The sequence below is a fragment of the Penaeus monodon genome, chromosome 6 (assembly GCF_015228065.2).
Source record: "Penaeus monodon isolate SGIC_2016 chromosome 6, NSTDA_Pmon_1, whole genome shotgun sequence".
NCBI lineage: Eukaryota > Metazoa > Arthropoda > Malacostraca > Decapoda > Penaeidae > Penaeus > Penaeus monodon.
In genome coordinates, this window is record NC_051391.1 from 44808884 (window position 1) to 44823208 (window position 14325).

Here is a 14325-nt window from a genome sequence, read left to right on the forward strand (position 1 = left end):
TATATATAAAAATATATATGTATATACATATATTTATATATGTATGTGTGTTTGTTGCTATATAAATTATGGCCATATAGATGATGGAAAATATCTATAAAAACCCATAACTATTATTGAAGCATTTCTCACAAGCTTGTACCTGATGATTTTGCAGAAAATACCATATATATATATATTATAATATTTTATATTATATATATATATTATATATATATATATAATATAAATAAATTCATATGATTAATATATATAGTCAGACATAATATATACATATATATATGTAGACACACACACACAGATGTTGTCCTTAAACAAACACTCAAAGTATGTTTGTGTATGTATGTGTTTGTGTATGCGTATGTATGTGCGAATTAGTGTAACTAAATATTTACATACATCTATATGTGTGCATGTTTATATAAATTTATATATGTATGTGTGTTTGTGGCTCTATATAAATTACGGCCATATAGATGATGGAAAATATAAACGCATAGTTATTATTGAATCATTTCTCACAAAGTTGTACCGTAAACATTCATCGCATTGAAGTTGAGAACTAGAAGTTTCACGAAATTTCAGATGAAGATGTTGCCAAGCATACTATAATCCTGTGTCCAAACGAAGGTAGACATTTTGGGCGCACACCCAACTCGCGCCGCATAAAAGCATCAGCAGCCGCCTCTTGCTAGACACAACAGAAGCAACACCCTTTGAGAGAAGAGCGCAAACTGTAGCTTTATCTACATTTCCACGAAACTTACTCTACCTTATTAAAGCGATAAACCCTAGAGAAACATGGAGAACAAAAATACTACCACCCTTACTGAACAGAAACCGGTAGACTCTCCTAAATGCAAAGAGGATTCACTTCTCCCCATCGCTGAGAAGGGACTTTTCTTCCATGATTCCTTCTTTGACGATATTCAGAAGCACTTTGAGACAGCCATCGACCAAATCCTGGATACGTGGGGAGAAGCCAAATCCGTGAGTGATCTCATGAATAGTTACAGACGTGTAAGAGAGCGCAATATGCAGCAAGAAAACCAAGTCATGGCCTTCAGCGAAGACGACCAGAATCATAAGGTTAGTTTTACATTCTAAAAATAATGTGGATCGTAAAAACACTCATTCAAATATCCATATACATGGAATGCAAGAAGGAAAAGACAGAGAGAGAGAAAAAAAATCAAATTGAAGGTTAGGATTTTTTTTTTTTTTTTTTTTTTTTTTTAATAAGTCACGCAAACCGATTATTTAGATATTCAATAGAATAAAAATGAAAACATAAAAACAGGGAAAAATACTTTTCATTGATTCTATATACAGGTTGTGCTAGATGTCCATGACTTCAAGAGTGGAGACGTTAAGGTTAGAGTGGAAGACAATCAAGTGGTGGTGGAAGGTCGAGTGGAAAAGGAAGAGGGCGACTTCAAGTCCATGAAAAGCTTCTGTCGACGCTTCAACTTTCCAAGCAAAGTGGATATGGAGGCTGTAACTTCCGCAATGTCTTCCGATGGCGTTTTGACTATCACGGCTCCGAAGATTCCACAAGCAGCATAAAAAATAAAATATTGCATTGGCTGAAATAATAGTATAAGCTAAAAGATAATGTATGTTTGATTACTCATTGTTGATTTCATAATGTGAAAATTAAGGTTATTTATTTATTTATGTATTCTTTTAAATAAATGATTTGTTTACATATGTGTATTACTTTACCTATCTTCCATTTCCGCGAAAAAAACATCGGTTGCCTACTGTTGCATAGACTTCATAACGGATGATTCTTCGAAACTCTTGAAGAGAAATTACAAGTTCTAAATCCAATTCCAATTATGTGGTTAAAGGTTTAAAATTAATGTGCTAGGCCTGTGCATTTATGGTTAATGGTTTAAACCAGGGGTTGGCAACCTCTGGCACGCGTGGCACACTTGGCACACAGAGTGCTCTCCACGTGATTTGAAAGAGCATAGAAAAAATAGATAATCAACAAAACAGAGAGAAAGTGAAAGAGAATATGTATCGTAAATCGTTACTTTTTTATCATGGTTTAAATTTTCGTATGTTTCTAAATATATACATTTTTTCCTATGATGCACTGAATTAAAACGATAATGTTTCGTAGCCGCGATAAGGTACAGGTGGGTAGGACGAGATGTAGACGAGTATGAGACACATACAAGCCGCTGGTGACGCCTAAGTAAAGTAACGGCATGGCTACTGCGAAAAAGTAAAGCTTGATATGTGATCATTTTAGTCATCATTGACAAATAACTATTGATTTATTCAGCAGAATAGTCGTGCTATGTGTGATCGCTGGTTCACACATGCTGCTGCATACACTTTGAAATGATATATATATTTATAAATGTAAGTTATGTATAATTATGTATAATCATATATATATGTTATGTTATTTTATGTATATATATATATATATATATATATATATATATATATAATATATATATATAATATAATATCTGTATTGATACATATGCATATGCATATAAATATATATAATAAATACACACGCACACACACACACACACACACACACAAAACACACCACATAATATTATATATATATATATAATATATATAATAATTTAAATTTATATATATATTAAATTAATATATTATATAATTTTAAAATAATTTTATATTACTTTATACTATATATATAAAAACCTTTTATATTATATTTATAATTATATCTAAATATAATATATAATATTAATATATATATATATTTTGTTATATTTTATATATTAATATATTCTATATAATTTTTTTATTATACATTATACAGTATATGTATTCCTTGCGAACTTATCGAAAATGTATCGATTGATCTCTGCCACATAGATTGCAAAATACGATGATTATTCAAAACTTTTGAAGATTTTTTTTTTATACGCCAAAAGAAAAGAGGTTCACTTTTTCCAATTACTGAGACCTAAGCTTGCAACTTTCTTTTTCAAAGGTACTAATAAAAATGCACAATTGTGTACCGAGTGCTTCACGTGACCTGAGAGACACTTTAACAAGGTTAAAACATGCACGTTAAAAAGCGTTAAAAGGTCTGTTGTTAGAACCACAGGAATAATAAATCAATGGGTAATTTATGTCGATAACCCAGGCAAAATGTACATGGTAGCTTTCGATCTTGCAGGGAATGCTTGAAATAGAATATAAATGTATATAAACACATATATTACATACACACACATATACATACATACACATACTGTATATATATATACAAGTATTATATTAATAAATTATAATATATAATATTATATATTAATATATATATATATACATACACACACATGCGTGTATATCTATATAAATGTAATTGAAAATAAATATTCTGTGTGAGTGTATGTATTCAAGTAATCTTATGAAATGTAAATTTTGCAAAAATACAAAAGGTATGTATACTGTATGCATACATAACATACCCTTATACAGTTATATATATATGCAAACATATATATATTTATATATGTATATATAAACACGTATATTGCCCTCACACACAGACACATATATACGTACATATATATGGATATATATGTGTGTGCGTGTGGCTCTGAATGAGTGTGCGCGTGTATGTTCGTATTCGTGTGTGTGCGTGTGTTTCTGTACATAAATGATTTACATATAGTTAGAAAAGTTAAATTTTAAGCATTACCGCATGATTATATTATATGCATTCAAATTAGTTTCCAAGTTAAACTCTGGAAGTATCAAGAAATTTCATATAAAGATGTTGCCAAGCATGCCATGATCTTGCTTCCAAACGAAAATGGCACACACTGTATCATTAGTTTGTATAAACTAATAATCTAGTCTTTTCTGTTATTTTATCACGCATGTCCAAGTTCTGTTTTTTTTTTTTTTTTTTTTTTTTTTTTTTGGTGAGCATAATGGAAAATTTGGTCCCAAGGGGAACTTAAATTGTAAACTAGTTCAGATGGTATATTTGAATTGTATTTATTTTGGGATCTATTTTCTTATCTTTTTTGATGTTGGAATTGTGACAAGCATCTAGGTAGCAGATGGTTATTAAGGGGATCATCTTTTTTTAAGTGGAGAAAAAGATAATACTTCACGCTCACCAGATGAGGCAATGTTGTAATTAATTTTCCTTTGTAATTTGAGCTAAATTTTGACACATTTTAATTTTTGAAATCATAGGATGAAATTATTCATATGCAATTTGATATGTATGAGGATGTTAATTTATATCAAGATTTAATGTCGATTTTATTATATATGTAATTTGTTTTCACCAAAGTTTGCAAAATTGCACATACATTGATTATTTCAATAGCTATTTCATTTAAAAATGCCCTTTTGGGAATGTATTTTGTTTATTGTGATCCAATTTATAAGATTTTGGAAAAAACATTTTTATGTCAAATATTTTCGTCGAAAAAAATAATTATGACAAGCAAAAGTTTTTCTGTGACCCGTGAAACAATATTATATTACATATGTGTGTGTGTGTGTGTGGTTTATGTTAATAATTTATATATTAAAATGATATGTGTATATGTGGATGTTATGATTGTATATTAATATATATAATATATATATTATATATATAATATATATATAATATATTATATATTTATATATTTATTGTAATTATAAAGATAAATATTTAATTATATTGATACACATATCCATATAATATATATATATTATAATAATATATATAATATAATAATATATATAATATATTATTTATTTTTATATAGTATGCTTTAAACATATAATATATAGTTAAAAATTTTATATATATATATATATATATCTAATATATATATAAAAATTGTGGTTTGGGTGTGTTGTGTGTGTGGTGTGGGGGGTGTGTGTGGTGGTGCCCGGGGTGGTATTCCTGTGAAATATAGAAAAAGCATCCATTGTTTTGTTTCTAAAGAGGGTTCACTTCTTCCAACTGGGGCCTAAGATTACACATTTTTGCTGAAGTACTAAAAAAATGCACAATGTTCCGGGTTTCTTCACCTGACTTATGACACTTTAGAAGGTTAAACAGCACATTAAAAATGTTATAAAGGGTTTTTATGATCAAGGAACAATAAATCAAGGACAGTTTGTGATTACCCAGGAAAAGGTATATGCTAGCTTTCGGCTTTACGCAATTTGAATAGAATATCAAAAATATACACGTATATACATTTTACACCCCACACACACACCACAACACACACAAAACACACAACAAAAACTTTTAATATAATATATATATATTATAAAATATATATGTATGGGGAGTAATATACTTACATATATACATAAATATATATTATAATATATATATATTTGTTATATATATAATAAATATATATATATATATATATATATATTATGTTTTATAATTTTATATTATATATTAAAATATAGATATATATATAATAATATAATAATATTAAAAATAATATAATATATATATATTAAAATTTAAAAACACACGTATCTTTTTCAGTATAAATGTTTTATACATAAATTATACATATATATATAATATATATTATTAATTATATATATAAAATTATACTTTTAAAATTTAAATTATAAGTTTTGTTCATAAATATAGTATGTTAAACAAGATTTCCTTTCATTATAAGGGCCCTTTTTTTCCACGTTAATTATAAGTAAAGTTTAAAACTGTATTAAGAGCTTTATGTTTTAACAAAAGATGACTAAGACAAACAAAAGGGGGGTTTTGGGGATAGGCCAACCTCTTCGCAACATAAACATCTCAGCCGCCTCTTCAGTGAAAAGACACCAAACCTGGGGGAAAGCAACTGTAGTTCATTATTTTCCCCGAGAACCTGTCTACTTTTTGAAGTGATAAAGCGCTGAGAATATGAAGAAAAATTGCTTTTCACCTTTAATGAAAAACCTGATAATCTCTAAAGAAAGATTCACTCTCCCCATCCAAAGGGTTTTTTCAGATTTCCCTTTTTCGGGGGTATTGGAAGCAAAGGAAAAAACATGACCCAAATCCGGAACGTGGGGAAAGCCCAATCTTATGATTCCCCATAGTTTACCGCGTAAAAAGGAATTTGAAAAGGAACAACATGGTTGGAAGAGCCAAAAAAAGGTTATTTTAGTAAAAAATCTGTGATCGGAAAAAACCACTTTCGTACTCTTATACGCAAGAATAAGGGGAAAAAAACAAAATCGTAAAAAAATTTAAATTTTTTTTTTTTTTCAGAAATCATCTAGGTCAGGCAAAACAGATTATTTGGATATTTAAATTGCAAAGGAAAACACTAAAAAAAAAATAGAGATTGTTTTTTTTCAGAAATCCTTCTAGGTCAGGCAAACAGATTATCTGGATTATACAAATGCAATACTCTGATATGATCATATATACAGGTTGTACGGGATGTTTCATGACTTCAAGAATGGGGATGTTAAGGTTAGAGTGGAAGACAACCACGTAGGTGTGGAGGTCAAGTGGAAAAGGAAGAGGGTGACTTCAAGTACAAGAAAAGCTTCTGTCGACGCATTCAGCTTCCCAGGCAAAGGAACAGGCGGGCGTGCCTTCTGCAATGTCTTCTGATAGAGTCTTGACTATCACGGCTCCGAAGATTTCCACAGGCCGCATAGAAAACAGATTTCAGTAGCTGAAATTGTCTTTAAGATAACGTACCGTTTAAGTAACAATTTATTTTTCTGTGGATAATGTTACAATGAAATGAAGCTTCTACTCTTTTTTTCAATAAATTGTTAACATGTGGGTGATTTTACTTGCCTTCCTTTATCGCAACTTGTATAAATGAGGAAAACAAAGAAAAGCAAGAAGAAACAAGAAGAAAAGGAAAACTCGATGTAGCATAAATTGCATCAAAGAGGATTTTTCAAAAGTCTTAAAGAAAAAGCGCCCAAATGCAAAGAGGGGTTCACTATTTGTGAAACTGTGCTTCCCATTATTCCTTTTCGAAACCATTGGCAAAATGTAATATTTGTCTACCGAGCCATTTCATGGTACAACATAAGGCACAACTCTGAATAAACCTGTAGGAGAACATGTACGTTTTTAGAATTATTAAAGGCTAGTTGTTAGGAAAAATTTTTTCCCCCCCCCCACCCCCCAACATGAACAATAAATCAGTAGATAGTATGCGTCAAATTACCCAGGCAGGCAGGAAGGAAATACTTGACATGGGTATGCAAATATGTAGGTATATATATATAAATAAGATATATATATAATATATATTATATATAGTTATTATATAATTGATATATATATATATATATATATATATATATATAGATAATTATATATATATTAGATAATAATGTATAATATATATATATATATATAGATATATTATTGCATACATTATTATATTACATCATATACACAAATGTTATATGATAAAATTCTAAAAAAAAAAAAGAAAAAAAAAAAAAAGATGCCAGTAGTACCAACTGCAAAAAGGGGGTTCAGCCTACATTCCGATGGCTGTGACCTGTGTTTCCATGATTATTTTCGTTGATATTAATTAAAATGGAACAATCGTTTCTCTAAGCGCTTTGTGTAATGAGGAAAGTTACATCCCTCTGAAGGACCCTCAAGAAGATACAATAATGGACAGTGTTAAAAGGTTGTATGTTTATCTGAGTAATTTAATTAACATTACTGTTTGAAAATTGTCCGAGGCAAAGATTACATGGAAGCAGTTAAATTTGCAGGGAAATACATTAATGATGACATGGGCACAGACGATATACAAGTAAATATATATTGTAATAGGCATAATATTATATATAATATGTAATTATAATATACATATAAAGTGTATGAATATATTATATAATGTGCATGTAGGTACACACACACACACCACACACACACACACACACACACACAAGCGCGCGCGCCGCAAATACATACATGTATGTACATACATACATACATTGTATTATTATATGTACACAATCAAATGTGTATCCATGTATATTAAGTACCTTTAAAACATTTATATTGTGGATATATATAAATGTAGATAAATCTACAGTCATGTACAAAATATATTGTTCATTACACCACACCAAAGTATGTTTGTGTCTGTGTATTTGTGTGTGCATATTCGTAGATAATTCACTATATATACACATTTATATATGTTGTAACAGTATAATCACTATATATATAATATATATATATATATATATATATAGATACATATATATATATATAATATATAATATATATATAGAATATATATATATATTATTATATATATATATTTGCGTCTATATATAAAGGACGGAATGTATCACGAACACGCATAGCTAGTAAGAAGCTTTTACCGTATGATTATAACAGATGCCATTAAGTTGAGAGCTAGAAGATTCAAGAAATTCCCAAATTGAATGATGTGCCAAACCATGCACAATCCTGCGTCCAGCCGGAGGTGGACATGGGCAAACACCCAACTCGTGCCACCATAAAAGCCTTAGGCAGCCGCCTATTGCTAGACACAATATAAAGAAAACACGCGTTGAGGAGAAAACAGAGTAAGTTGTAGCTTTATCTGCATTTCACGAAGGACGTACTCTACCTACTTAAGTGAAATTATGGAGAACAAAATACTACCACCCTCAATGAACGAAACCAGAATCCCCAACTGCAAAAAGGATCACTTCTCCCATCGCAGAGAAGGGACTTTTCTTCCAAGATTCCTTCTTTGACGATATTTCCGAAGCAATTTGAGACAGGCCATCGACCAAATCCTGGATGCGTGGGGAGAAGCCAAATCCGTGAGTGATCCTGGTCTGATGAGTAGGCTACAGACATGTAAGAGAACGCAAATTTGCAGCCAAGAGACCCAAGTCATGGCCTTCAGCGAAGGACGACCAGAATCACAAAGGTTAGTTTACAAAAAAAAAAAAAAAAAAAAAAAAAAAAAAAATAAAAAAAAAAAAAAAGAATCATGTAGATTAATATCAATTCAAATATTCATAACTATGAATACAAGAGAACAGTCGTAAAAAAAGTCTATATATTAATAATATATATAATTGAGATTTGAAGTCAGCTTTCTACAGAAACGATCTCGATCACGTAGGAAGTAGCCATAAATGAAAATGAACAAAAGAAAAAACAGGGGAAAACAAACCACTTTTCATGTTTATTTACAGGTGTGCTGGATTCATGACTCAAGAGTGGGAGGACGGTTAAGGTTGGGAGATGGAAGACAAATCAGGTGGTGGTGGAAGGTCGAGTGGAAAAGGAAGAGGGCGACTTCAAGGTCGAAAAGCTTCTGTGACGATTCAACTTCCCTGGCAAAGTGGATAGGGAGGCCGTGGACCTTCTTCAATGTCTTCCGATGGCGTCATGACTATCACGGCTCCGAAGATTCCACAGGCAGCATAGAAAATACACATTTCATCGGCTGAAATTACAAATATAAGCTGAAAAAGCCAGGTATGTTTAAATATTATTGGCAGATTTGCCAATGTAGGAATAAGTTTATTAATATTGTATTAAAAAATAAATATAACATATTTACTTACACATATGTATCTTTACATACCTTCCATTTTCGAAAAAATACCCATCATCTTGCATAAAAAGATGGTGTTGCTTCATATGGTAAAAGATATATAAATATAAATGTGCAGGATCTGTGCTTCCATTGTTTAATGGTTTTAAACCAGGGATCGGAAAGATAAAATGTTTAACAAAAAAAAACACCAAGAAAGTAAGAAAGAGAGAATGGTGTATCGTATGTCGGCATTTAGTATGGGTTAAAAATTTGTATGTGTCTAAATATTTTTCCCATGATTATCGAAACGAAAATGTTCGTAGCCGGATAAGGTACAGGGTGGGGTACACGAGATGTATTACAAGATAAGACTACCCAAGCGTGTTGACGCCTGAGTCACGAAAACAATGATGCTGTTTCAGCGGACTTACCGCCGTTGAGTGGGACACTTCTAGATATTTTCGCCACGGATACTGGGAAAAAATAAATCCTGATATCCGATGGATGTCAATTCATCTTGAGCAATAACTAGATTTATTCAGTCAGAATAGTAGTACTGCGTAGCTGCTGCTACAAGACTGTCGTGTTGAATGAAAGCACGGCAGTTAATAATTATAATTTATATTTATACATTCATAATCGTCTGGTGATAGTTTCATGTAAAGACAAGCGTACAGCATGGGTACGCTTTGTCCAGGCCAAAGTATACATAGGAGGAGGAGTCGAGACGTCAAAGTCAAGCTATAGGCGGAACAAACATGTGGAAGGCGAGTAGACAAGGAAGAGGAGCGACTTCAAGTCATGAGAAGCTTCTGTCGACGCTTCAAATTTCCCCAAAGGAAGCATGAGACGTACTCCGAAATGTATTCCATGGAGTTTCACTATTCGGCTAAGAAAATTCCACAAGCAACTTAAAACCAAGAAACAAACAAAAGCGCGGAAAAACAGATGTAATTAATTTGATTTTGAAACACAATGGTAATTGAACGTAACTATTTATTATGGTTTTGCAACGTAAAATATCAATGAAACTTTTGCTCTTAAAAAAAAAAAAAAAAATCTTAGTTTGATGTTCTGATGACTTTACTTGCCTTCCTTTATCGAAACAAAAATAGCATTAACTGTCGCATAGATGTCAAACAGATGGTTTCGAAAGTATGAAGAAAATTTTGCGTACCAAATACAAAATAGGGGCAAAAAGTCTACAATTTTGTAGGAAACAATCTTAAATGTAATATTATTATATATATATCTAATATATATATATTATATATATATACATATTCATATATATATTATATATAATTGTAATGTGCATGTATTCTATTATACCAATTATAACATATATGTTTCTAATATATACACAGTCCGTTTTCACACAGTTAAATGTAGATATATAAAGGCATAATAAACAAAGACATATATATGAATGTGTGTGTATTGTATATAAATTTACAGTAAATGATCACACATATATTGTCCTCACACAGAACAAACTAAGTATGCTTGTGTTATGTATGCGTTTGTGTGTGGCAGTCTTTGTATATAATATCTACATCTATATATAAATGTAATATGTGAATATGCATGTATGTAAAATAATTATATATATATGTATATCTATATAATATATATATATATATATATATATATATATGATATATATTTAATAGATTATAGATATAAAATGATGTTTTTATATATGTGGAATATATCTATGAAAAATATTCGGCATTTACCGCATTGCTGCATTGTATGCATTCTTAAGTTGAGAACTAGAAGTTCACGAATTTCAAATCAAAGATGTTCCAAGCGCGGCTACCAATCTCAACGTGGACAGTGGGCCACATCCAACTCGCGCCACAAAGCTCAGGAGCCGCCACTGCTAGACACAACGGAAAAACAACACTCCGTGAAAGAAACAGGAGCAAGCTGGTATCTTTATCTACATTTCCACGAAATTTACTCTACTTACTGAAGTGAAAAACGCCTAAAGAAATATGGAGAACAAAAATATACCATCCTTGCTGAACACAAACCAGAATCTTCCAAAGGCAAGAGGATTCACTTGCCTCCCCATTGTGAGCAGGGGGACTTTTCTTCCCACGAGTCCTTCTTGAGGATATTTGGAATCATTTGAGACAGCCACGACCAAATCCTGGCTAGGTGGGGAGGCAGCCAAATCCGTGAGGCGATCTGAGAGTAGTTATAGCGTGTAAGACGAGAGAATCTGTCAGCAGGAAGGACCAAGTCATGGCCTTCAGCGAGGACGACCATAATCACAAGGTTAGATTTACATCTAAAAATCACGTAAAATCATCGTAAAAACACAAATTCAAATAATCATATACACGAATTACAAGAAAAAATAGTCCAAAAATTATTCAAGTGAAGGTTAGAATTTTATGAAGCTATCTATGGTCACGCATTTTTTTTAGCTAGATATTCATTAGAATTAGAATGCAAAACAAATACTTTTTAATTGGATTCTGTATAAGGTTGTATGGATGTTCATGACTTCATAGAGTGGAGACGTTAAGGTGAGGTAGAAGAACAATCACGGTGGTGGTGGAAGGTCGAAGTGGAAAAGAAGGGGCGACTTCAAGTCCATGAAAAGCTTCTGTCGACGTTTCAATTCCCAGGCAAAGTGGATTATGGAGGCCGTGGACTTCTTGGGCCCCAATGTCATTCGATGGCGTCTTGACTGTCACGATCGAAAGATCCACAGGCAGCATAGGGAAAAAATATTTCATTGATGAAAATTGTAATCAATGTTAAAGACGATGTATATTAAGTAAAAATTATTTATTTATTTATTTATTTTCTTTATAACTTGTTATTTGCATGTACGTATGACTACCTGCCTTTCTTTCTCGAGAACTTATCGAAATAATAATAAATGTCGATGTCGCTATAAAGTGGCATTAATACATGGTACTTCGAAACTCTTGAAGAAAAAAACTGAACAAAATGACAAAGAGGGTCATATTGCTAAGGTTTTGTGACCTGTTGATATATATATATGTAGATATATATATAATATATATATATAATTATATATATATAATATATATATATATATATATATAATTATAATATTGCTACGCCCAGTGGGTCTTTGTCTCTGTGCGAAACAGGGTTAAAATGAAAAGGATGACCTGGGCATGTGGTTAAACATGAAGGGACCTGCGGGCAAAACAGACGCAGCTGGCTATGTGTGGAGAGCGGAGTGAACAAACCAAGAGAGGAGTGGTGATGCTCCTGTGAAGACATCGTGTGTGCCCTGGTGACCTGATAAACTTTGTGTGCCCTTTTATAAGCTGTGACATGCTGGTTTCCCCCTGGATTGTGCCTATAGAAAAGTGTATGTGTAAATAACTTGTGTGTAAATAAAGGAAAGGACTGTCATTTGTGTTTATTTCGTGCCCTGCCTCGCCAACTTGGCGTTTCCCCTCGGGGTTTTCTGGGACGCTGTGGTGCTCGGGGCCTCTTTGGAGCTGTTTAGTGTTCACGGACCCTCTTTGAATAGCCACGCCGTTTTGCCTAGCTGCCTTGTCTGTTGGTGGCAGAGAGACGCGAGCGGTCGGCGTCGTAACAATATATATATATTATATATATATATATATAATATATTTACATAATATATATATACATATTACATAATACATTATATATATATAATATGTATTATATATTATATATAAATATATATTATATATATATATATTATTATATAGATATATAATCTATATATATATATGCACATATGTGTGTGTGTGCGAATGTTATGTGGTGTGTGCGAGAAAAAAAACAATGCAAAGAGGTTTACCATTATAAGTGTGTGGACGGTGATATATATATATATATATATATATATATATATTATATATATATATATATATAGTATATATATCTAGATGTATGTTATATATGGCACATAAAATTGGGTGGTGTTTATATGTGTTCGTGTGTTTGTGTGTGTGTGTGTGTTGGGTGTGTGTGGTTTGTTGACATAGATATATTGTACACAATTTATAGTCTGTGTATATATATATTAAATGATGTCAATTAGATGCATCCAAGGCAGCGTAAGAAAACATTTCATTAGATGATGTAAAAAGTCTAAATTGAAGGACCAGTGTATGGTTAAGTGTATTTTTTGTTATTTTAGATAATATAAGCTTTCTGTTCAATAAATTACGTTTGTTTGCTTCCTTTTCGATTGTTTACTTCATCGAAACTGTGAGAAGGAACTTAAAAGTACAAATGTTAAAAAGTGTTCACATCTTCCAATTGTGTTACCTGTGCACTTCGATATCATTAAACTCTGGAACAGTTGTCTACAAAATTACTTTGTGTAAGAGGAAAGTTACATTCCTGAATCCCACTGAGTGATCTGTTAGGAAGAACATAAAAACCAATAGTTAAAGGTCAGTCGTTCAAGTTTACATGAGCAATGAATCAAATTACTATTTTTGTAAATTTCCAAGGCAAAGTGTACATGGAAGCTGATGATTTTGCAGGAAATACATGAAATAACACACACACGGAGCTGTATACACAGTAGATACATATGTAAACATATACACATATATATGTATATATAGGTATATATATGTTTATATATATATATAATATATAATAATATAGGTCTATATATATATATATATATATACTATATATATATATTATATATATATATATATATATATTATATGGTGATATACATATACACACACACACACACAGAATGTTAACCACGCTTCTGGTTATA

The 14325-nt window shown here is 31.2% G+C and overlaps 1 protein-coding gene across 1 annotated transcript; it reads left to right on the forward strand.

The window, feature by feature from the left end:
* Nucleotides 1-801: 801 nt before the first annotated feature.
* Nucleotides 802-1732, forward strand: LOC119574525 (protein lethal(2)essential for life-like). Its single transcript, XM_037921802.1, has 2 exons — nucleotides 802-1089; nucleotides 1333-1732. The coding sequence occupies exons 1-2, from the start codon at nucleotides 802-804 to the stop codon at nucleotides 1564-1566; spliced, it is 522 nt and encodes a 173-aa protein (XP_037777730.1). The 3' UTR covers nucleotides 1567-1732.
* The last annotated feature ends 12593 nt before the right edge of the window (nucleotides 1733-14325 follow it).

Bases quoted from the DNA above. Each gene is read 5' to 3' on its own strand.
- LOC119574525 (XM_037921802.1), top strand. From the start codon at position 802: ATGGAGAACAAAAATACTACCACCCTTACTGAACAGAAACCGGTAGAC. The intron at 1,090-1,332 runs GTTAGTTTTACA...TTCTATATACAG, and splicing joins AAGACGACCAGAATCATAAG to GTTGTGCTAGATGTCCATGA.